We start from the raw sequence: 23,649 nt of genomic DNA, 5'->3' as shown, positions 1-23,649 counted from the left end.
CAGGTTCAAGCAATTCTCCTGCCTCAGCCTCCCAAGTATCTGGGATTACAGGCGTGCACGCCGAGGCCTGGCTAATTTTTGTATTTTAGTAGACAGGGTTTCAGCATGCTGGTCAGGCTGGTCACAAACTCCTGACCTCAAGTGATCCAACTGCCTCAAGTCTCCCAAAGTGTTGGGATTACACGTCATAGCGCCCAGCTCAATTCTACTTTTCTAAGTAAACTCACTAAATCAAATGCTGACATTCTTGGACAGTTGTAAAACAAGAGCCATGTGGAAAGAGTATTTAAAAAACACCCGTAAGGAGACTCGGCCAGGTGCAATGGCTCACACTTGTAATTCCAGCACTTTGGAAGACTGAGGCAGGCAGATCACTTGAGGTTAGGAGTTCAAGACCAGCCTGGCCAATGTGGTAAAACCCTGTCTCCACTAAAAACAAAAACAAAAAAAACAACAAAAAACAAAAATTGGCCGGGCGTGGTGGTACACGCCTGTAATCCCAGCTACTCGGGAGGCTGGGATAGGAGGATCACTTGAACCCAGGAGGCTGAGGTTGCAGGAAGCTGAGATCATGCCACTGCACTCCATCCTGGGTGACACAGTGAGACTTTGTCTAAAACAAAACAAAAAAAACTCTTAACGAGAGTCAAAAACTAAGGAGATAGTACCACATTTGCCAAAAATTAGTTATGTGTTTTAAAGCCAGTCAAGCAAGCTACCTGGACTAAATATTCTTATTCATAAATTTCTGCAATTTTAGATCATATGATCACTCTAAGTTCTCATCCAGCTCTAAAATACTGTAATTAGGTTCTAATATCAAATCAAAGTCCAAATCATTTAAGGCTATGGTCCAAGGTTTAAAACAAAGTAATTTTCGAAAACTCTTTCCTTAAGCTTAACATGGACTAAACCAGATGCTATTATCATCCTCATTTTACAATCATGAAACAGGCACAGAGAGGGTAAGTTACTTGTCCTAGGTCACACAGTCAGTAAGGGTCAGAGATAGGATATAGACCCAGACACTCTAGAACCAGAGTCTGTGCTCTGAATTACTAATCTACACTGATTTTAATCACTATGAAATACAGAATACAGATATCCTTTGCTATCTTATTGAGAGGGTTAAAACCAAATTCAGGGTCCCAAAATTTGTACTGTATCCAGCCACATATCAATACACCCCAGTTTTTCCTCTTTTTGCTTTATCTTAACCCTCAGTACCTCATGTTGCTATATTAAGAGAGGGAAAAAAAGTTTTAAAAGTCTACTTCCTGGCCGGGCATGGTGGCTCATACCTGCAATCCCAGCACTTTGGGAGGCTCAGGTGGGCGGATCACAAGGTCAGGAGTTCAAGACCAGCCTGACCAACAAGGCAAAACCCCATCTCTACTAAAAATACAAAAATTAGTCGGGCATGGTGGCGTGTGCCTGTAATCCCAGCTACTCAGGAGGCTGAGGCAAGAGAATTGCTTGAACCTGGGAGGTGAAGGTTGCTGTGAGCCGAGATGGCGCCACTGCACTCCAGCCCGGGTGACAGAGCGATACTCTGTCTCAAAAAAAAAAAAAAAAAAAAAGTCTGCTTCCCTATACTTCAGAAAAAGGAACATGAATTTTTAAAAAGTCAACTTCCATAAAAACTTAATACATGCTGAAATGTGTATAAAATCTTTAGATCTTAGCAAAGTCTTAATTTACATAATTATAATAGGACACTGTAAATATCTGCTCTAACATCTTTAAGAAATTAACTTTAGACAAAAATAAAAAAAAGAAACAAAATCCACACCATAAGACAGGGTGAGAAAAAATGAAATAAAATAAAAAGAAATTAGATTTACAGCTAAGCAAAGTAACTTATGCCTGCAATCCTAGTGCTCTGGGAGGCCAAAGAGGGAGGATTGCTTGAGGCCAGGAGCTCAAGATCAGTCTGGGCCATACAATAAGACCCAGTATCTACAAAAAAATTTGAAAATTAGTCGAGCACGGTGGTGCATGCCTGTAGTCCCAGTTATTTGGGAGGCTGAAGTAGGAGAATCATGTTAGCCCAAGAGTTTGAGGCTACAGAGAGCTATGATCACGCTACTGCTGTACTCCAACCTGGGTGACAGAGCAAGATCCTGTCTCTAAAAACAAACAAACAAACAAACAAACAAACAAACAAAGAAAAAGAAAGAAAGAAATTAAATTTAAAATTTTGTGATTAAAAACCCAATTGTTGGCCAGGCACAGGGGCTCATGTCTGTAATTCCACTACTTTGGGAGACTGAAGTAAGAGGATTGCTGGAGCTCAGGAGTTTGAGACGAGCCTGGCGTATGTAGGGAAACCCCAACTCTACAAAAAAATTAAAAATCAGCTGGATATGGTGGTGCACACCTGTAGTTGATCCATCGAGCTACTCGAGAGGCTAAGGTGGGAGGATCACTTGAGCCCAAGAGGTCGAGGCTGCAATGAGCCATAAGCAGGCCACTATACTCCAGCCTGGGCAATAGAACAAGACCCTGTCTCTAAAAAAAACAAAAGAAAAACCCAATTGTTTCTTCAGAGCAGCTGCAGTAGAAAAAAAGAAAAAAAAGACCCAATTGTTGACAAAGTTATGAAAAACAAAACAAAACAAAACAATATTCTCACACTTTATTGGTAGGAATTTTAATTGGTTAAACCCTTCTGGATAAAATCTTAATAGTAAATATATGCTTTGATCCAGAAATTCCAGGACAAACCATAAGGAAATAATTAACGCAGTACAGTGCTCAGGAGTTTGGTTCTGGAGTTCTGCAGCCTGAATTTGAACCTTGCTTTAACTACTAATTGAAGGTATGACCATGGGAAAGTAACCAGTAACCACCTCTTTAACTCTCAAATTTTCTTCTTTGTAAAATGGGGAGAAAATACCTATTCAGGGTGGTTATGTGGAACTGAATTATTGAATATGAACTACTTAGAACAGTGTATAGCACAGAAGAGCTAAATAAATGTAACTTGTTTTATAGAAGATTTGGTTATAAGTATGTTCATAACAGCTTGCTTGTAACATTTTAAAAAATCAGAATCTAAAGGTCTTTACAAAAGAGGATAATAATACATTGTGGCACATCCATTTAATACAATAATATTTAGCCATTCAATAATGTATTTAATACACTGATATTAAGTATATTTAATATTTAATAAATATATTAAAATATTAACCTCCACAATAAGCAAATGCAAATTAAAATTAGAACAATTTTGTATTATATAGTCAATAATTAAGAAGTCAATAACCAATAACAACCAATGTTGGTGAGGTGTGGGAACCTAGGAAATAGCATTCTCATAAACTATGGCTGCTGGGAGTAAAAACTGCCACAGCGTTTTCAGAACAATATTTCAACACTTTCAAAATGGTCAGCATACTCATGGACCCATCAGTTCCACTTACAATTATTTATTCTTCCAGAGACACTCAAATATCTACAGCAAATGCACAGCGTTAATCAAAGCAGCATTACTAGCAATGGAAAAAACTGAAAATAACTTGTATTCATCATTCTGCATTTGTACTTTCTGGAATATTATGCAGTCATTAAAAGAATTAAGTAAAAAATTATATAAACTGATAAAGATAGAAAAAAGGCTTATATCAGAATATAAAGAAATTTCCATTATTTGAATACCATACAATCATAAAAAAAGAATGAAATCATGTCCTGTGCAGCAACATGATGCAGATGGAGGTCATCATCCTAAGTAAACTAATGCAGACACAGAAAACTAAATACTGCATTTTCTCACTTATAAGTGAGAGTTAAACATTGGGTATACCTGGACATAAAGATGGGAACAAAAGACACTAGGGACTACTCAAGGGGGAAGACAGGGAGGAAAGCAAGGGCTAATAAACCACCCATTGGGTTCTATGCTCACTATCTGGGAGACGGGTTCAATCATACCCTAAACCTCAGCATCATGCAATACATACCTGTATAACAAACCTGCACATGTACCCTGATTTTAAAATAAAAAGTGAAAAAAGAAAAAGAAAATACAAAAAAATTCAAATTAAAAAAAATTAAGGATTAATTTATTATACATACCCCACATATGTGACACAAAAGGTCTGGAAGGATACAAGTCAAATTGCTCATTGTTACCCCTGACAAAACATGGAAGTAGGAACAAGAACCTTCACTTTCTCACTTTCTACTTCATAGATCTATAATTTAGATACTCCCTGCCCTCCAATATTCTTTAAGTATACATTCCTTTTTTTTTTTTTTTTTTTTTTTTTAATTCAAAACAGTAATAAAAGAACAAAGACAAGACAGTTAAGGATCATGCATGGGTGGACTTTGGCTTTTACTAAGAGTGAGATGGGAAGCCATTAAGGGTTTTAAGCAGAGTAGTGACAGGATCTGATCTATGTTTTTAAAGGATCACTCTTGTCTATGCAAAGAATACAACAGAGAGAGCAGAGTGGAAGAATTGATCATTTAGATAAAAAACTATGGCCTGCATTTGGCCCAAGGTCTGTTCTTGTGTATCTAAACTAAGAATAGTTTTTGCTTTTATAAATAAGGGTTAAAAAAAAGAGATGACTATGAGACAGAGATTGTATGACCTGTAAAACCTAATTTATTACCTAGCTCTTTAAAGAAAAAATTTGCCTGACCCCTGGATTAGAACACTACTGCAATAATCCCATTAAGAGACAATTATGGCTTAGACTAGGGTTATGGCAATAGAGGTGCTGAGAAGTGGCCATGTTCAAGATACGTTTTGAAATTATAGTTAACAGAGTTTACAGAAGAACTGAATGAGGAGAAGATAAAGGTTAAGTTTACTCCAAGGTTTTTCAGTGTGAGTTACTAGAAGAATGGAATTTCCATTTGCTAGATAAGGAAGACTATAGGGATAATCAGGAGTTCAGTTTTGGATATAATAAATTTGAGATGCTCCATTATATGATATTCAAGAAGGGATGATGAATTAGAGAAGTCCAGATTAGACAAATTTAGAAGTCATCCACACATGGCCTGTATTTAAATGATTAGATCACCAAAGGAGTATGTTTAGGTGGTGAAGATAAATGGTTTGAGGACTGAACCATGAGGCACTCCATTGTATAGGGATGGGGAGATGAAAAGGAATTGGCAAAGGCAGAAAGGGAATGACTGGTGAGGTAAAAGGAAAAAACAAGAGAGTACCTAAGAAGAAAGTATATTTCTTCTTCATGGCACTGTTTCAAGAAGGAAGAAATAATCATTTATGTAGAAACTTGCTGAAAAATTAAAACAAAGAATTGATCTCTGGATATGACAACAAGAGAAATCTTGATGGAGTGATGGAGACAAAAGGCTGACTAGAAAGAGCAAACTGAGGAATGTGGCAGAATATACTCAACTCTTTCCAGAACTTTTACTGTAAAGGATAATGAAATGCGGCAATGGAAGGAGAGGAATATGAGATCAAGAAGTTTTATAAAGATAAGAAATCTGTGCATGTTGGAAGAAAAAGGGAGGGAAAAACCGATGATTTACAAAAAAGTAGGGAGGACTACTAAAGCCATGTCCTCAAATAGGTAAATTGAGATGTGGGATCTAGTCCTATTGAGGTGTGGGATCTAGTCCACAAGTGGAAGGATACTCATTGCTTTTGTAGTGGGCAGGGGGGGTGGGGGAAATTATTTTTTTAATTAAAAAGAAGAGTTCTTCGCAGTTTCTTTTGAAAGTACAAAGTACTTTCCAAAAAATAAAATATCTAACATCTTTAAAAACACATTTTTCAATTCTGTAATTATACTATGCTGTTTTCAAAAAAAAAAAAAAATTTAAAATTATGCTCTTTTCATCAGTGGTTAATGTTATCAGTGCAAGTAAGTCACTTACCATACTGTTATTGAGATTCTTGTCAACTTTGCAGAACGTGTGTGGTGGGCTTTCTCCTTTACTGGGTATAATAATACATATGTCAGTGACAGCCAATGTATTCTGAGTCATGTTTTCAGAGGCTCTTCGGTAAGTGATATAAATTCTTTGTGATGAGGTACTCCCACTGATATTTGCGGGGCGTCCATAGGGAGTACTCTGAATAATTTCACAACCCTGTTTCAATCTTTCCTTCCAGTCATATAAAACCCTAAAAATAAAATTTTAAAAATGAATATACAAATACACAAAGCACTTTAAATATGAAAAGCAATGTTCTCAGGCATCATCAACTGATCCTTAAATGTAGCAGTGTAGTAAAAATATTCCAATCTTACTGCAATTTTGAAATGCATGGTCTTGTATACATCAAAGAATAACTCTTTTCCCCACCAAAAACTTTGTTTTAAGGAAAAATTCTGATAAACCATTGTTTTTGTTAATACAAACCAGAGAAAAGGCACAATTAAATGTGAAGGTACCTGTTTTGGCACATCATTTAATATAGTTATTAATTTTTTTTGGTCTCTAAAACAAGCACCTTCTTTAGAAAAAGCAACTAGCATTTTGGCCAAAGTTAAAATTTTACAAAAGGTTACTTGCCCAACTGTGTAGAGTATGCTTGCACACTTTTATCTCCAATACTTTCCTTAGCTTTAAGAGAGAGTTTTAGGCTAAGACAATCTAACTTCAAATCCATCCTTAATCAAAAGTCTGGGTGAGGCACTAGGCTTTTTTTTTTTCTTTGTTGGGGTAAAATCGTAGGCTTTTAGTACAGGGTGGACCTGGCATTCGTTCATTAAGTTTTGAATATTTAAGCACTTAGGGACACTAAAAAAAATAGTGCTTAAATAATATTAGTTTATTCCCTCACTGAATTCATTGATTTGTACTTTAAGGCCAAGTCCTTAGCACGAGTAAAAAAATAAAAATAAAATAAGCTATATATTGTTTTTTTGAGACGGAGTCTCAGAGTCTCACTCTGACACCCAGGCTGGAGTGCAGTGTCGTGATCTTGGCTCACTGCAACCTCTGCCTCCCAGGTTCAAGCAATTCTCCAGCCTCGGCCTCCCAAGTAGCTGGGATTATAGGTGTGTGGCACCACACCCAACTAATTTTTGTATTTTTAGTAGAGGCGAAGTTTCACCATGTTGGCCAGGCTGGTTTCGAACTCCTGACCTCAAGTGACCTGTCTGCCTCAGCCTCCCAAAGTGTTGGGATTACAGGTGTAAGCCACCGTGCCTAGCTACAAATTAAATGTGTTTTTGTATTTGCTATAAAGCTATAAATTGTGTTTTTGCATTTGCTATAAAACTTGTAACAAGCAATGTCTTCATCATCAACCAATATTCTCTCATATAAAATCCACTATAAAAATAAAATGTAATGCCAAAAACTGGTCAAATTATTATTATTATTTTTTGAGATGGGGTTTTGCTCTTGTTGCCCAGGCTGGAATGCAATGGCATGATCTTGGCTCACTGCAACCTCCGCCTCCCGGGTTCAAGCAATTCTCCCACTGCCTCAGCCTCCCAAGTAGCTGAGATTACAGGCACACACCACTACAACAGACTAAGTTCGTATTTTTAGTAGAGACAGGGTTTTGCCATGTTGGTCAAGCTGATCTCGAACTCCCGACCTCAGGTGATCTACCCACCTAGGCCTCCCAAAGCACTGGGATTACAGGCATGAGCCACTGTGCCTGGCCAAATTATTTCTAATATAAGTTTTAATTTCACTTTTTGTTCTGGCCATCAACAATTTTTTTTTTTAATCTTCTCAACATTTTGAAAATTCACAGTTAAATCCGATGCTTAATCATAGCAACTGCATGAACCGTAATGTTAGGTTAAGTGCTTATTCTTTCTTCTTTCGGTCTTGTTTTACTTTTTTTTTTAACTTAAAAAAAGGGCACCTACACACAAAGAAATTAGACAATCTAAATTCAAATTCCTACCTCCTGTTACTAGCTGCAGTTCTGTAAGCAGTTACTTAACCTCTCTGCCTTATACTCAGCTATAAAATCTAAATATTTTGGCTTCAAAGGATTCCATAAAGAAAGTAAAAAGAACCTACAGAAAATATGTGTAAATCATTTAACTGATAAGGGACTTTATCTAGAATATGTTAAGAACTCTTATAGCTAAACAAATAAAAAGACAACCAAATTAAAAATAGGGAAAGGATCTGAATAGACATTTCTCCAAAGATACACAAACTTGTCAGTAAGCACATAAAAAGATGCTCAACATCATTAGCCATCAAGTGAATGCAAATCAAGACCATATGAGATACTATCTCACACCTACTGGGGCAGCAATAATCAAAATAATATGAAATGCTGACTAGGACATGGAGAAATAGGAACCCTCATGTACCGCAAGTGGGAATGCAATATGGTACAGTTGCTTAGCAGTCTGGCAGTTCCTCAAAAAGCTGAACATGAAATTACCATATGACCCAGCAATGTCACTCCTAGGTATATACATATAAAAAATGAAAATATATGTCCACATAAAAACTTGCAAAAGAATATTCATGGCAATATTATTTATAATAGCCCAAAAGTGGAAAAGTCTCAAACATCCATCAACAGATGAATAAATCGTGTTATACCCATATGATGGAATACTATTCAGTCATAAAATGGAATAAAGTACTGACACATACTATAACATGGATGACCCTTGAAAACATAATAAGTGAAAGAAGTCAATCAAAAAAGATCATATACATAGTATGATTCTATTTATATGAAATGTGCAAAACAGGCAAATCCATAAAGACAGAAAGTAATCTAAGGCTAAGTGAGTTAGGAAATTAGGGAGCAACTATTAATGAGTACCGTGTTTCTTTTTGACATGATAAAAATGTCACAGAATTTACTGTGGTGATGGTTGCATAACTCTGAAAATACTAAAAACTATTAAACTGTACACTTTAAATAAATGAGTGGCTGTATGGTACATGAATTATATCTCAATAATAAAGCACCCCAAGTAAAGCTCTAATTTACCCCAAGATCCTTCTTTGATACACATAGTTAACAATCCATCTATAATGGAGCTGGGTGTGGTGGCTCACATCTGTAATCCCAGTACTTTGGGAGGCCAAGGCAGGGGGATCACTTGAGGCCAGGAGTTCGAGAGTAGCCTGGGCAATATAGCAAGACCCTGTCTCTACAAAAAAATTAAAAACTAGCCAGGCGTGATGGCGTGTATCTATAGTACCAGCTACTCAGGAGGCTGAGGCAGGAGGATCACTTGAGGCCAGGAGTTTGAGGCTGCAGTGAGCTATGATCATGCCACTGCACTCCAGCTGGGTGATAGAGATTGACCCTGTCTCTTTAAAAAAAAGAAAATCCAGCCAGGTGCGGGTGGCTCACGCCTGTAATCCCAGCACTTTGGGAGGCCGAGGCGGCAAAGCTTGCGGTGAGCCGAGATTGCGCCACTGCACTTCAGCCTGGGTGACAGAGCGAGACTCTGTCTCAAAAAAAAAAAAAAAAAAAAAAAAAAAAAATCCATCTATGCTGATCATTATAACATGCCTAAAAGCTTTTTTTCATATTTTAAAAATAATCAAAAATTTTCCAATCAGGATAATACATTAATTTTCTAGTACTTTCCTGCAAATTTTTTTCAAATTCTCTCCCCTGCCTCTAACAGAAAGAAACCCAGGCACGGTAAGACTGCTGGGAACTGTAGGATAAAGAGAGACAAAAGGAAATATGGAGAGAACACAGGTTTCTGAATACAAACTTGTCTATTTTTCTAAATCTGCCATACATCTATTAATGACCAAAATGAACAATTAATCTCAAAATCTACAAGGCATATTATTTGGATCAATAACAGTAAGTCATTAAAAAAAATACTTACCCCAGATCTGTAAGTGGAGGCTTATCTCTTCCTCTTCTATAGCAAAGGTAAATCTGTGGCCCCACAAGACTTCCATTATTAAGATCAGCTGACAATCCAGTTGGGGTACTATCGATACAAATATAATCCCGTGGGACTTCCTCCCCAAGAGATTTGATAATAACTGAAACATCTGTAATAGGTTCTTTTGGTTTAGCTACTTTATGACAAGCATCGTTGAAGTGAATTTCTTCTTCTAGAGGCTTTGAAACATCAGTTAATCCTGCTACAACAAAGTAGTCAGCAACACGAGGCCCCTTGTCTTCAATCATCTTCCATTACAGAAGGTTACATCTAAAAGGAAAGTAAAAGAGTAGTACTCCCCTATAATAAGCAAAATAAATATAAGTGGTTTGTGTGCATATAAGAACAAAAACTACAAAAAGAGCACTAGCTCCTTGATAAACACACTAGCATTATATATTTAACTTACATGTAAAAAGAATTTTTTTAACAATAAAAACATCTTTAGCAATCTTTTATTATAAAAGTAATGGATGAATTCCCAATTTTGGCAATATGGAAACCTACATTACCTAAGTAGACAACAAAAAGAGATCTTTTTAAATGCACAGTCTGGCCAGGCGCAAGTGGCTCACGCCTGTAATCCCAGCACTTTGGAAGGCCGAGGAGGGTGGATCACCTGAGGTCAGGAGTTTGAGCCCAGCCTGGCCAACATGGTGAAACCCTGTCTCTACTAAAATACCAAAAATTAGCTGGGCATGGTGGCAGGTGCCTGTAATCCCAGCTACTCAGGAGGCTGAGGCATGAGAATCGCTTGAACCTGGGAAGCAGAGGTTGCGGTGAGCCGAGATCAGACCACTGCACTCCAGCCTGGGCAAAAAGAGTGAAACTCCACCTCAAATAAATAAATAAATAAATAAATAAATAAATGCACAGTCGTTCAATAAGCGCTTTTAAATATAAATCTTACATAGACTTGTAAGAATGTAAGGGTAATTCCTAGGTCCCCAAAACACTGAGGAAACCAAAAGTCAGAATGCAGTCTGTAAATTACCACTGAGTGGGGAAATTTACTGATCTCCTCAATAACCAAGAGGTTTGTGTGTTTATTTTGTTTTATTCTTCTGAGATGGGCGGGGGGGAGGGTCTCACTATGTTGCCCAGGCTGGTCTTGAACTCCTGGGGTCCAATGATCCTCCCATCTCAGTCTACCAAAGTGCTGGGATTACAGGCATAAGCCACCGCACCTGATCCGGTTTGTGTTTTAGAAAGCATTAAAAGCATGGGAGATAAGCACTTCAGACCACATAGACAAAGAATTGGAACTGAGCCACCTGTATAAAGCCGAGAGTTTCAAAGGACTATTACTCCCAGCCAAAGAGTGGATTTAAAAGACCTATCCACTGACACAGGGAGATAATAAAGTTGTAGGGAGGGTGGTGGGGGAGTCTCCTCTGAGAATTCATAACAATAGGCCTATTCACACTTGGGTTTGGGGTTTGAACTTACACCATATGGATGATCCCAGGAAACTAAGAAATTAATAACAAGTGTTCTCAGGTTGGCGGAGCACGGTGGCTCGCGCCTGTAATCCCAGCACTTTGGGAGGCTGAGGCGGGCAGATTACCTGAGGTTGGAGTTCAAGACCAGCTTGACCAACATGGAGAAACCCCATCTCTACTAAAAATACAAAATTAGCCAGGCATGGTGGCACATGCCTGTAATCCCAGCTACTCGGGAGGCTGAGGCAGGAGAATCGCTTGAACCCAGGAGGAAGAGGTTGTGGTGAGCTGAGATCGCACCATTGCACTCCAGCCTGGGCAACAAGAGCGAAACTCCGTCTCAAAAAGAAAAAAAAAAACTGTTCTCAAGCTAGTGATACCCCTTGAAAAGTAAAACAGTTCTTGAGGGTACAGCCTCAACCCAGGTTTTCCACAAACAAAGCCCAGTGGAAGACAAGCTTCTGTTCCAAAACTACAAAAGCACACACACAAAAATCTACCAGAAGTAAGTCTCAGCAGATATATCAAAGAGAATAATTTTAAATAATAAAAGTAAGAGAGTATAACAGTAATGCATGCTCACAATAGATTCAAAGAAAAAATACACAGAATCTATCATATATCTGCAGTCTCCTTTGGTTGTCTGGTATCACTTAATTTTATTTATGTATTTATTTATTTTTGAGACAGGGTCTCGCTCTGTCGCCCAGGCTGAAATAGAGTAGCGCAAACATGGCTCACTGCAGCCTTGACCACCTGGGCTCAAGCAATCCTTCTGCCTCAGCCTCCCGCGCAGCTGGGACCACAGGTGTGCACTACCGCGCGTGGCTAGTTTGTTTTTGTTGTAGAGACAGAGTCTCATTTTGTTGCCCAGGCTGGTCTCAAATTCCTGGGCTCAAGAGATTCTCCCACCTCAGTCTCCCAAAGTGTTGGGATTACAGGCGTGAGCCACCATACCCAACCTATTTTTTTCTTTAACTAGGAGAATACATTCCACAGTACCGTCATTATTTATGTATCTCTATTATAGGAAAAAAGTTTAATCTAAAACAATTTCCCAGATTTTGTTTCATGTTAGACACACTTCCAATAAGTGCAAAGAAAAGATTCCATGGACAAATAAATTACGTATACACACTACAGGTCTCTTTGGATATTTACTTATATATATAAAAATACTAAATCCTTAGCAATCTTCTGATAAAGGTAGCCGATAAACTTTGCTTAACTCAGGATTTCCCAAGTCTATTTGAACAATGAACCATATTTTCCCACTTAACAACAAGAAACAACCCTAAGAAAATGCTAGTTTACAGTAAACAACCTTCCTTTGTAGACCATAAAATCTCAGGGCAAAGATATTCTTATGTAGTATATACTTGTTTACAATATAATTATTAACATTTTAATCGAAATCCCAAAACTCATTTAATTTTCTATATTGCTAATGTCATCAGTTTTCAGAATTCGTGACACATTTCTTGGAATCTGTATTAATCGCTCAAATATACTGTAAGTATTCTCACTATTTTCTTTAAAAATGAGACTAGGCTGGGCAAGGTGGCTCATGCCTGTTATCCCAGCACTTTGGGAGGCCGACGCGGGTGGATCACAGGTCAGGAGTTTGAGACCAGCCCAGCCAATATGGTGAAACCCCATTTATACTAAAAATACAAAAATTAGCCAAGCACGGTGGCATGTGCCTGTAGTCCCAGCTACTCGGGAGGCAGAGGCAGGAGAATCGCTTGAACCCGGGAGGCGGAGGTTGCAGTGAGCCGAGATCATGCCACTGCACTCCAGCTTGGGCGACTGAGCCAGACTCTGTCTGGAAAAAAAAGAAAAAAAAAAAGACACTAAAGAAGGATTAAATGTTTCTCCTTGTTTTATTTACATACTAATGGCACCTATGCAGCAATTTCCTTATATATAGGATTTCTACATATGATAAAGGGCTTAACCTTTTCAGAAATGCCTCCTAGATGGACACTTAAAAAGAAAGTGTTAACAACCTGTTCTTCTGAGAAGGCTATTAAATGCTGACTCATCACCCTCAGCTCACTGCATATAACAAGTGCTCCCAAAAAAAGAGCAGTTTTACCCAATTGACCATCTGTTTAAGAAAGCTGCAGAATAACAAAAGCACTTTTGTTTTTTTTTCCTCCAGTTCATTAGTCTTTGAAAACAATTTTTAAAGGGCTGCATAGTATTTTATTTTATGGATATACCATTTTTGACCTATGTGCTTACTGTAGATCATTTATTACTTCTACTTATTTTGCTAATATTTTTTAAAGGGTACAATGAATAATCTTGATAAACCTCTGGATACAATTTTAGGATTTCTTCAGGATACATTTACTGAAATAGAATTATTAGGTCAAAGGTTATATCAGCCTTTACTTATGTGCTTTCATGTGTGCATGAATTTTATATTATAAGCTCTAAATACATATAACCTTAAAAATTACTCTGGTAAAGTATTTTCATTCCACCATAATGAAGAAACTAAAACATCCTCCTTTTTCCTACACACTAACTTTACGTTTTTTAAACTAAAGCATGGCCAGGCGTGGTGGCTCATGCCTGTAATCCCAGCACTTTGGAAGGCCAAGGCAGGCAGATCACTTGAGGTCAGGAGTTCGAGACCAGGCTGGCCAACACAGTGAAACCCCATCTCTACTTAAAATACAAAAAAAAAATTAGCGGGGCATGGTGGTACATGCCTGAAATCCCAGCTACTCAGGAGGCTGAGGCAGGAGAATTGCTTGAACCCGGAAGGCAGAGGCTGCAGTGAGCTGAGATCACGCCACTGCACTCCAGCCTGGGCAAGAGTGAGACTCTGTCTCAAAATAATAAATAAATAAATAAACAAACAAACTAAAGTAGACACTTACTATTGCATAAAATAGTTTTATGTCTTGCTATGTAGAAAGAAGGGTAAGAGGCCAGGCAGAGTGGCTCATGCCTGTAATCCCAGCACTTTGGGGAGGCCGAGATGGGTGGATCACTTGAGGTCAGCAGTTCAAGACCAGCCTGGCCAACATGGTGAAACCCCGTTTCTACCAAAAATACAAAAATTAGCCAGGCATGATGGTGCATGCCTATAATCCCAGCTACTTGAGAGGCTGAGGAACAAGAATCACCTGAACACTGTAGGCAGCGGTTGCAATGAGCCAAGATCATGCCACTGTACTCCAGCCTGGGCAACAGAGGTAGACTCTGTCTCAAAAAAAAAAGGGGAAAGAGAAGAGATACAGTATTTTCATGAAAACATATATTTAATAAGTTTTTTTGAGAACTACCACCTTATCCTTGGAAATAACTAGTTATAATTATAAGTACATATTTGAGATATATTAATTTATAAAATTCCTTTTCATTAGCTCTTTTGGGTATTTTTCACAAAATTTAATAATTTGAACTCATTCACAATAGAACACAGGAAATAACTACTAAAAGGGAACCGTATTCTTTACATTGAAGATTTTGTCTCTAATAAATGGTGTTGAATTAATAGTGACCCAAGGCACATCTTGAGACATCTTTCAATTGAATTACTTTGTATCATTTGTTACCCATAATTATTACGTGGAGAATATATTCCAAATTATTAAGACTTCTGGAAAATTAAGGTTTCACTGTGTTTAATACAGAAAATAGCTAACTGAAACAAATCAAAATGAAAGCCAAAAACTACTTACACATTACAAAAAGTGTCTCTCTGAAAAAGATGACAGATTTCAATGTGCGAACTCCGCAGCCTCAGAGTTTGAGAAATAACTGTATTGAAAAGAGTAAGAATTGGACTTAAATTCATTCCAATCAAATATTTCCCCCAATATGCCTGAGGATACTTAAAGTTCTGTTAATAGTGATAATTACTAAACTGACTTCATGTATTGTTTTCTTATGGTTAAGAGCCAATAAGCAATTTTTAAAAACAAGTTCTTCGGGAAACACGTTTCAGTAAAGAATAAATACATACTTTAAAAACAAAACATGCTGAAGAGAGGCAATGAGGAAAAAAAAGAAAAAACAAGCACATAAGGGGGAGAAAAAGAAAGCAAGAAGAATAAATAAGGGTACAAAAGAGGAAATGTGTACAGGGTAAAGAGCGTAAGAAAGAACAACATGCCTATTTCTGGGGCACTGTGTACAGAGCCTCATTCACATGGGAAAAATGTATACATTTAACATAATTCAAATATAGACTCAAGTAACTTCCATATAAAAAAATTTCAAAGAATACCCAAAAGTACTTTCCCTTTATTACAAATTTCAAAGATACTACAGTCAGCCTTCCGTATCCATGAGTTCCACATCCATACCATGGATTGAAAAAATGTTTTGTTGTTGTTGTTGTTGTTGTTTTTGAGACAGTTTTGCTCTTGTTGCCCAGGCTGGAGTGCAGTGGCTCGATCTTGGCTCACCACAACCTCCACCTCCAAGGTTCAAGAGATTCTTCTGCCTCCGCCTCCCAAGTAGCTGGGATTACAGGCATGTGCCACCATGCCCAGCTAATTTTGTATTTTCAGTAGAGACTGGGTTTCTCCATGTTGGTCAGGCTGGTCTCGAACTCCTAACCTCAAGTGATCTGCCTGCCTCGGCCTCCCAAAGTGCTGGTATTACAGGCATGAGCCACCACATATGGACCGAAAAGATGTTTTTCAAAAACAATAAAAATAACAGACTGGGCTCAGTGGCTCACGTCTGTAATTCCAGCACTTTGAGAGGCCAAGGCAGGAGGATCGTTTCATCCCAAGAGTTCAAAGCCAGCCTGGGCAATATAATGAGAGCCCATCTCTTAAAAAAAAAAAAAAAGAAAGAAAGAAAGTTAGTGCCAGGCAGGGTGGCACATGCCTGTATTCTCAGCTACTCAGGAGACTGAGGCACGAGAATCACTTGAGCCCAGGAAGCTGAGGCTGCAGTGAGCCCTGATCACACCACTGCACTCCAGCCTGGGTAACAGAGTAAAGCTCTATCTCAAATGAATGATACAACAAAAAAATGTAGTACAAATTTAACAAAATAATTTGGTATAACTATTTATATAGCATTTAATGGAATTAGGTATTATAGATAATCTAGAGGTGATTTAAAGTAGACAGGAAGGGCCAGGTGCGGTGGCTCATGCCTGTAATCCCAGCACTTTGGGAGGCCGAGGTGGGCGGATCACGAGATCAGGAGATCGAGACCATTCTGGCTAACACAGTGAAACCCTGTCTCCACTAAAAATACAAAAAATTAGCCAGGCGTGGTGGCGGGCTCCTGTAGTCCCAGCTACTTGGGAGGCTGAGCCAGGAGAATGGCATGAACCTGGGAGGCGGAGCTTGCAGTGAGCCAAGATCACGCCACTGCACTCCAGTCTGGGCAACAGAGCCAGACTCCATCTCAAAACTAACTAGCTAACTAACTAACTAACTAACTAACTAAAGTATACCGGAGGATGTGTGTAGATTATATGCAAATACTACACCATTTTACGTAAAGGGCTTGAGTATATGTGGACTTTGGTATCCAAGGGGTGGAGGTTGGGGGTATCCTGGAACTAATCCTTGGAGGATACCAAGGGGCAAATGTACTTAAATAGAATCATTTATATCAAATCTCACCAAGGAACCAAAGTCTTCTGAACAAGAGACTAAGCAATGTCATATTACGGAATTCAATATGTCAATATCATATTTTTTTAATTAAGTAATTTAGTAACTTGTAATTATGAGTCATTTTAAACACTAGATGGAAAGATGATGCCACTGACAAAGTCTTAAGAGCATAGCCAGACCAACTGTATTGTACCAAGCACTATAGGTTAGCTTTAACAACAGACACATGCACACACAAAAGGAGTTTCAGTAGGAGTCAATAGCTTCTGCAGGGAAACAAGCTGCAGCACAGAAATCATAAGCACCTCAAGAGGAAGAAACCACAGCTTTAACCAACATGGAATATCTACTAACAACCAGGAAACAGGAGCAGCTACACCCAGACACAAGATTCATCTAACTTGGTTAGGTCCTTGACGTGTGTGTGTGTGTCTGTGAGAAGTGGAAGAGAAGGGGGTGAGGGCATAAACTGAGTCAAGAATTTAATAAACACCAGGTACAGTAGCTCACATCTATAATCCCAGCACTTTGGGAGGCTGAGGCCTGCGAATCGCTAGAGCTCAGGAATTTGAGACATGACAAAATCCTGTCTTTACAAAAAATACCAAAAGTCGCCAGGCATGGTGGTGCAGTCTTGTAGTCCCAGCTCCTTGGTGGGGCTGGGATGGGACGATTGCTTGAGCCCAGGAGGTCGAGGCTGCAGTGAGCCTTGTTCACACCTCTGCACTCCAGCCAGCCTGGGTGACCAAGCAAGACCTTGTCTCAAAAAAAAAAAAAAAAAAAAAAAAAGAAAGAAAGAAAGAAGAAAAAAAGAAAGAAAAATTCTATAGTGTCTTGAAATGGAGGGTGAAAAGAATGAAAGCAAAATAATATACTCACAATCTGATTACCTTTTGAACTGCTAAATATTGTCAGGATAGATATATGTATTTTTAAAATGAGGATGCCACTCCATCTCAAGTTCCCTGAAAAAATTTCAGGGAGTAAATACGGAGTGGTAAACATATTTTTCAAGTATCTCTAAGATGTTATTGCTGACAGGTGGCAATGAAACAACGTAAATACTGACTTGCTGAAACATTTTTAAAAATTCAACATCAGTTATCACAAAAATTTCTAGTAAAAATACTATATGTATATAGAAATACTTGTAAATTTTGAAAATTATAGTGATTTTATTGGTAGAATACCAGACTTATTTAGATGTAATTATAAATAATGAATGTGCTACAACCAATTTCAAATATATTTTCTGCTACATTGTTTCTTAATATAGTAAGAACACTGTTTTGACATTAACTCTGCCCCATTATACTTAATATTTATATCATTATTCTAAAAACAGGCCAGGTGTGATGGCTCATATCTATAATCCTAACACTGGGAGGTCAAGGCAGAAAGATCACTTGAGGCCAGGAATTCAAAACCAGCCTGGGCAACACAGCAAGACCTCATCTGAACAAAAAAATAAAATTGGCTGGGCATGGTAGCTCACGCCTATAATCACAGCACTTTGGGAGGCCGAGGCGGGAGGATCACTTGAGGTCAGCCTGGCCAACAGGGCGAAACCCCATCTCTACTAAAAACACAAAAGTTAGCAGGGCATGGAGGCATGCACCTGTAATTCCAGCTACTCGGGAGGCTGAGGCACGAGAATCGCTTGAACCCTGGAGGCAGAGGTTGCAGTGAGCCAAGATAGTGCCACTGCACTCCAACCTGGGCAACAGAGCGAGTCTCAAAAAATAATAATAATTAATTAAATTTAATTTTAAAAAATTAAAAAAAAATAACAAATGGCCAGGCACAGTGGCTCATGTCCCAGCACTCTGGGAGACCGAGGCAGAAGGATCACTTGAGTCAGGAGTTTGAGACTAGCCTGGGCAACATAATGAGACCCCATTTGTACAAAAAATTTTTTTAATTTGCTGGGTATGGTAGCGTGCACTATAGTCCCAGCTACTTGGAAAGCTAAGGTGGGAGGATTGCTTGAACCCAGGAGGTTGAGGCTGCAGTAAGCCATGATGGCACCACTGCACTCCAGCCTGGATGACAGAGTGAGACTCTGTCTCCAAAAAAAAAAAAAAAGTAACATTTTCTTTGATGTTGAATTCACATTAGCATTCACAATAATATCAAATATTTCCATTCTGATGAATGAACTTCCAAAAACTTTAATTTTATTCCATGAATTGTATGAAAAAAAAGAACCATTATTAGAATTAACTGAATTTCCATTTGACACAGACAATGAGACTAGATGGAAAGATACAAAATACAAATACAAAAACAAAAAGATACAAAATACAAATACAAAATACAACTAGATACAAAACTGGCATCACTTAAGTGTTTGCAAAGTTCTTCTTCTGCTAATGAAGATAACACATCACAGCTATTGCCTTACTTTCTATACATGCACAAGAAAACTCAGAATAGAAAATTTATAAAATCTATTTAGCAGAGCATCCTTTGATTGTAAATGAAAGTCATGCTCCACAAAGTGATATATGAATGTGCTTCCTGCATCTACATGTGTTAAGCCACTATCTTTTAACACAGACTTCTTTAAATTGTTTTTAATTGAAACTTTTAGTTTGAGATAATTGTAGGTTCACATTCAGTTGAAAGAAATCATAGAGATCTGGTATGCCTTTCACCCCGTTTTCTTCAAATGGTAACATCTTGCAAAACTATAGCACAGCTGTATTATTGACATTGATACGATTCACCTATCTCATCCTGATTTCCCCAGTTTTATTTGTATTCATCTGTGTGTGTTTAGTTCTATGCAGTTTTATCACATGTGCATAATACAACATATCCATCACCAAAATCAAGATATAGTACAGTTCCATTACAAGGATCCCTGGTTATTGCCCTTCATAAGCACAGTTTTGTCACATGTGCATAAAACCATGTATCCATTATCAAAGACAAGATGCAGCGCAGTTCCATCACAAGGGCCCCTGGTGTTGCCCTTTTATAAGCATAAACGCTGCTCTCCCCGCTTCACCCCACTATCCCTAATCCCTGTGGAGTGGTATACTTTTATCACAAAGTACATACAGCCAATGAAATGCAAAGATATATTTCTAAAAACAATACTTTCTTACAAAATAGACGCAGAAACAAACCAAAGCACAAAGTATAAGCATATTTGGTGTGCTGAAAGCCTTGTTGGTCACATTTACTCAGGCATCCAGAACATTATACTTGAACATAATTAAACAAACATATAAATACAGTTGACTCTTGAACAACATGGATTTGAACTGTGCAGTTCCACTTACACATGGTTTTCTTTCTTTCTTTCTTTTTTTTTTTTTTTTGCAATAAATATGTCAGCCCTCAGTATGGGCAATTTTGCATCTGCAACCAACTTGAATCGAAAATATGGTATTATGGGAAAAGAAAGTTGCAAAAATAGAAGGCCAACTTTTTGTATCCACAAGTTCTGAACAGGTAACTGTGGGGCTTGAGTGGATTTTAGAATCCACAGGTGGTCCTGGAACTGATCCCCAGCAGGCAGTGAGGGATACTACACACAGACATACATAGGCACACAAAAGATGAGGGCAGTGAGTGATCATCCATTAAATCCCAATGAAGACCAATCTAATAAATTCTGAGATAAATTTTCCTATCCTGGCTAAGTTCCAGATTGAAAATAAGTGGACAACATAAAATAATGCTACAGAACTACAGTGAGGATTCTTACATATATAAGAACATTTAAAAAAGGGAGTCTTATACTGTGGTCAGGGGCAACCCTATCCCTCACGCAGAAATTAGGTTGCAGCTGAAGTAGCTGCTATTCCCTTGAGAATATGGATCTGTTCTAAACAGATAAGAACAGACTGGAAATAACAGTGTTAATATACAGATACCTCTTGTTTCCAGACCGACTATAAATAATTCAAAGGCAGAAACTTTGTGCTCTACTTTTGATTCTCTCACATGCATAGCAGTTATAAACACACGGTAGGTGTATAAATATTTATTAAAGGGATGAGGTCAGCACAGTAGAAAAAAATGAGAAAGTTAAAACACCACAGAATCATGGGATTTTTAGAGCTAGGAAGGTCCTTGGAGATTTTGTTTCAAGTACCTTTATTATAATTGAACAAACTGAGGCATAAAACTTAACCAGCTTGCCTGTCTAACATACCATATGTTTTACTTACTTATTCTCTCTCTTTCCACAAGATTGTAAGTTCCATGAGGGTACAGATTTTTCTGTTTTATTCACTGCTGCATAACCAGCACCTAGAACAGTACCTGGCAAATAGTATATGGGGAGTATCTGTTAAATGAATGAATATTTATTTGGGACAAAGTCTCATTCTGTCACCCAGGCTGTAGTGAGGTGGTGCAATCATAGCTCACTGCAGCCTCAAACTCCTGGGCCAAGCAATTCTCCTACCTTGGCTCCCATAAATTGCTGGGATTACAGGCATGAACCACCACACCCAGCCAGGAATAATTTTAAAAATGCAACTGATACCATTATCGAGTACCATGGGATAATCAGAAGTAAAAGAATAGATGTAAACACAGAAACACAGATACATTATTTAAATTTAGTGTTGAATGAAAATAGTAAGAAGCAGAAAGGAATCTACAGCAAAAGAGCATTTATATAAACTTAAAACATATATATTAAAGTTAGTATGATAGCTTTCAAAGACATTCAGGATGATATATTAGACAATATATTAGACATATACATAGATATTTATGTCTATATCAGATATATAGACATAAAGTTAGTATGATAGTTTTCAAAGACACTCAGGATAATATATTAGACATATGGATAACTGTGAGGGAAAGGAAATGGGAGTGAAGACAAGAGATAAAGGAGAATAAAATAAAGCAGGACTTCATACATGTTAGTCACAAAAGTGTACCATGAAATGAAAAATATGATGAAATCAGTTCTCCACATCTGAGGTGCTCTTACCCCACTTCCTTCCAGAGAGAAATATTTAACCACTGGTTTCAGCAAAACTCAAATCAGTGTGGAGTGTAGTGGCACAATCATGGCTTACCTCAATTGATCCTCCCACCTTAGCCTCCTAAGTAGCTTGGGACTACAGGTGCACACCACCAAGTCTGGCCTTTTTTTTTTTTTTTTTTTTTTTTGGTAGAGATGGGATTTTGCCATGTTCCCTAGGTTGGTCTCAAACTGCTGGTCTTGAACTCATGGGCTCAAGTGATCCGCCCATGCTGGCTTCCCAAAGTGTTGGGATAACAAGCGTGAGCTACTGCACCTAGCCTGTTTTGTTTTGCTTTTTGTTTTGTTTTTACTTTTTAATTAAAGTATAACACACATATAGAAAGAAAATGTACAACTGCAGGAATTATCACAAAATAAACACATCATCCATTACAAACACCTCACAGGTCGAGAAATAGTACATCACTAGTAACAGGAAGCCCCCTCCAACTTTCCCTGAGAGAACCACTATCTTGAATGCTAACAGTAGATTAGTTTTTTTCTATTTCTGAACTTTTACATAAATGGAACATGGAAGGACCTATAAAGCATGCGGTCTTTTGGTCTAGCTTTTTTCATTCTACAGTGTTTTTTGAGATTTGGCCAAACTCATATATAGCAGTTTGTTCATTTTCATTTCTGTATAGTTTTTCATTTTAAGAATACACAATTTTGCCAGGTGCAGTGGCTCATGCCTGTAATCCCAGCACTTTGGGAGGCCGAGGCAGGTGGATTACCTGAGGTCAGGAGTTCAGGACCAGCCTGGCCAACATGGTGAAACCGCATCTCTACTAAAAAACACAAAAAAGAAAAAATAGCCAGACGTGGTGGTGGACGCCTGTAATCCACATACTCAGGAGGCTGAGACAGGAGAATTGCTTGCATCCCGGAGGCGGAAGTAGCAGTGAGCCGAGATCGCGCCATTGCACTCTAGCCTGAGCGACAAGAGCAAAACTGTGTCTCAAAAAAAAAAAAAAAAAAAAGAAATACACAATTTTATGTATCCATTTATTGTTAATTGACATTTGACTGGTTTCCAATGTGAGGTCGTTATAAATGATTACAAAGTCATATATAAGCTATTATGAGTTTTGATGCATATAAAAATGCATGGATTTTTAAAAAATATCTAAGAATGAAATTCCTAGCATATATGTATACATGCGTGCGCGCACGCGCGCACACACACACACACACACACACACACACACTCAACTGTGGTAGGTAATGCCAAACTGTTTTCCAAAGTTGTTATAGTAAGACCTTATATTTGGTGAGTAAGATGGTTTAGAAATAAATAAAAACCTTTTTTCCCTCACAAGCATAAACATTCCTCTGACTGAGCTCTCTAAAATACTGATTTATTGTTCCTGTTTTAATTCATTGCTGAATACAACTATATGAAAACTATAAAATGTAGTGGGGTATAGCAGCTACATGCTCTGAAATCACTTCAGCCAAATTAGAATCCTGATTCTATCCAGCATTAGATTATCAGATATGCAAATAAGCTCATGGCTTGGGTATTTCAAAATAAGGGACCAAAAAAAGTATAAATTCAATTCAAATAATTTGATTTAAATCACTTAATGAGGTACTCATCATTTTAAAAACCAGAAATTTGCTGAGTTTGCTTATCTTTTGCTTATTTTATGGTTTGGTATTGATTTTATTTTCAATTACGTTAGCAACACCACTATTACTTCAATGTTTGGTGACTTAAAGGTTTAGAGACAGGAAATCATGAC

General features: G+C 37.9%; 1 protein-coding gene across 11 annotated transcripts in view; it reads right to left on the bottom strand.

Moving 5' to 3' along the window:
• The window catches only part of LOC105488348 (DENN domain containing 4A), a 130,555-nt gene that overhangs the window by 86,577 nt on the left and 20,329 nt on the right, over positions 1-23,649 (bottom strand). For 6 of the 11 annotated variants that reach the window (XM_071101188.1, XM_011752352.3, XM_011752342.3 and 3 more), the window contains exons 2-4: positions 14,998-15,076; positions 9,792-10,124; positions 5,875-6,124 (exon numbers count right to left, since the gene is read on the bottom strand). In XM_071101188.1, coding sequence (XP_070957289.1) covers positions 5,875-6,124; positions 9,792-10,102 — 561 coding nt within the window. In that variant the 5' untranslated portion in view covers positions 10,103-10,124; positions 14,998-15,076. Of the gene's footprint in view, positions 1-5,874; positions 6,125-9,791; positions 10,155-14,997; positions 15,077-21,086; positions 21,181-23,649 lie in introns of all 11 variants that reach the window. The other 5 variants (XM_071101189.1, XM_071101186.1, XM_071101185.1 and 2 more) reach the window with 4 other exon arrangements.

Source organism: Macaca nemestrina, chromosome 7 (genome assembly GCF_043159975.1).
Source record: "Macaca nemestrina isolate mMacNem1 chromosome 7, mMacNem.hap1, whole genome shotgun sequence".
NCBI classification, from domain to species: domain Eukaryota; kingdom Metazoa; phylum Chordata; class Mammalia; order Primates; family Cercopithecidae; genus Macaca; species Macaca nemestrina.
This window is presented reverse-complemented; position numbering and strand designations above follow the sequence as displayed.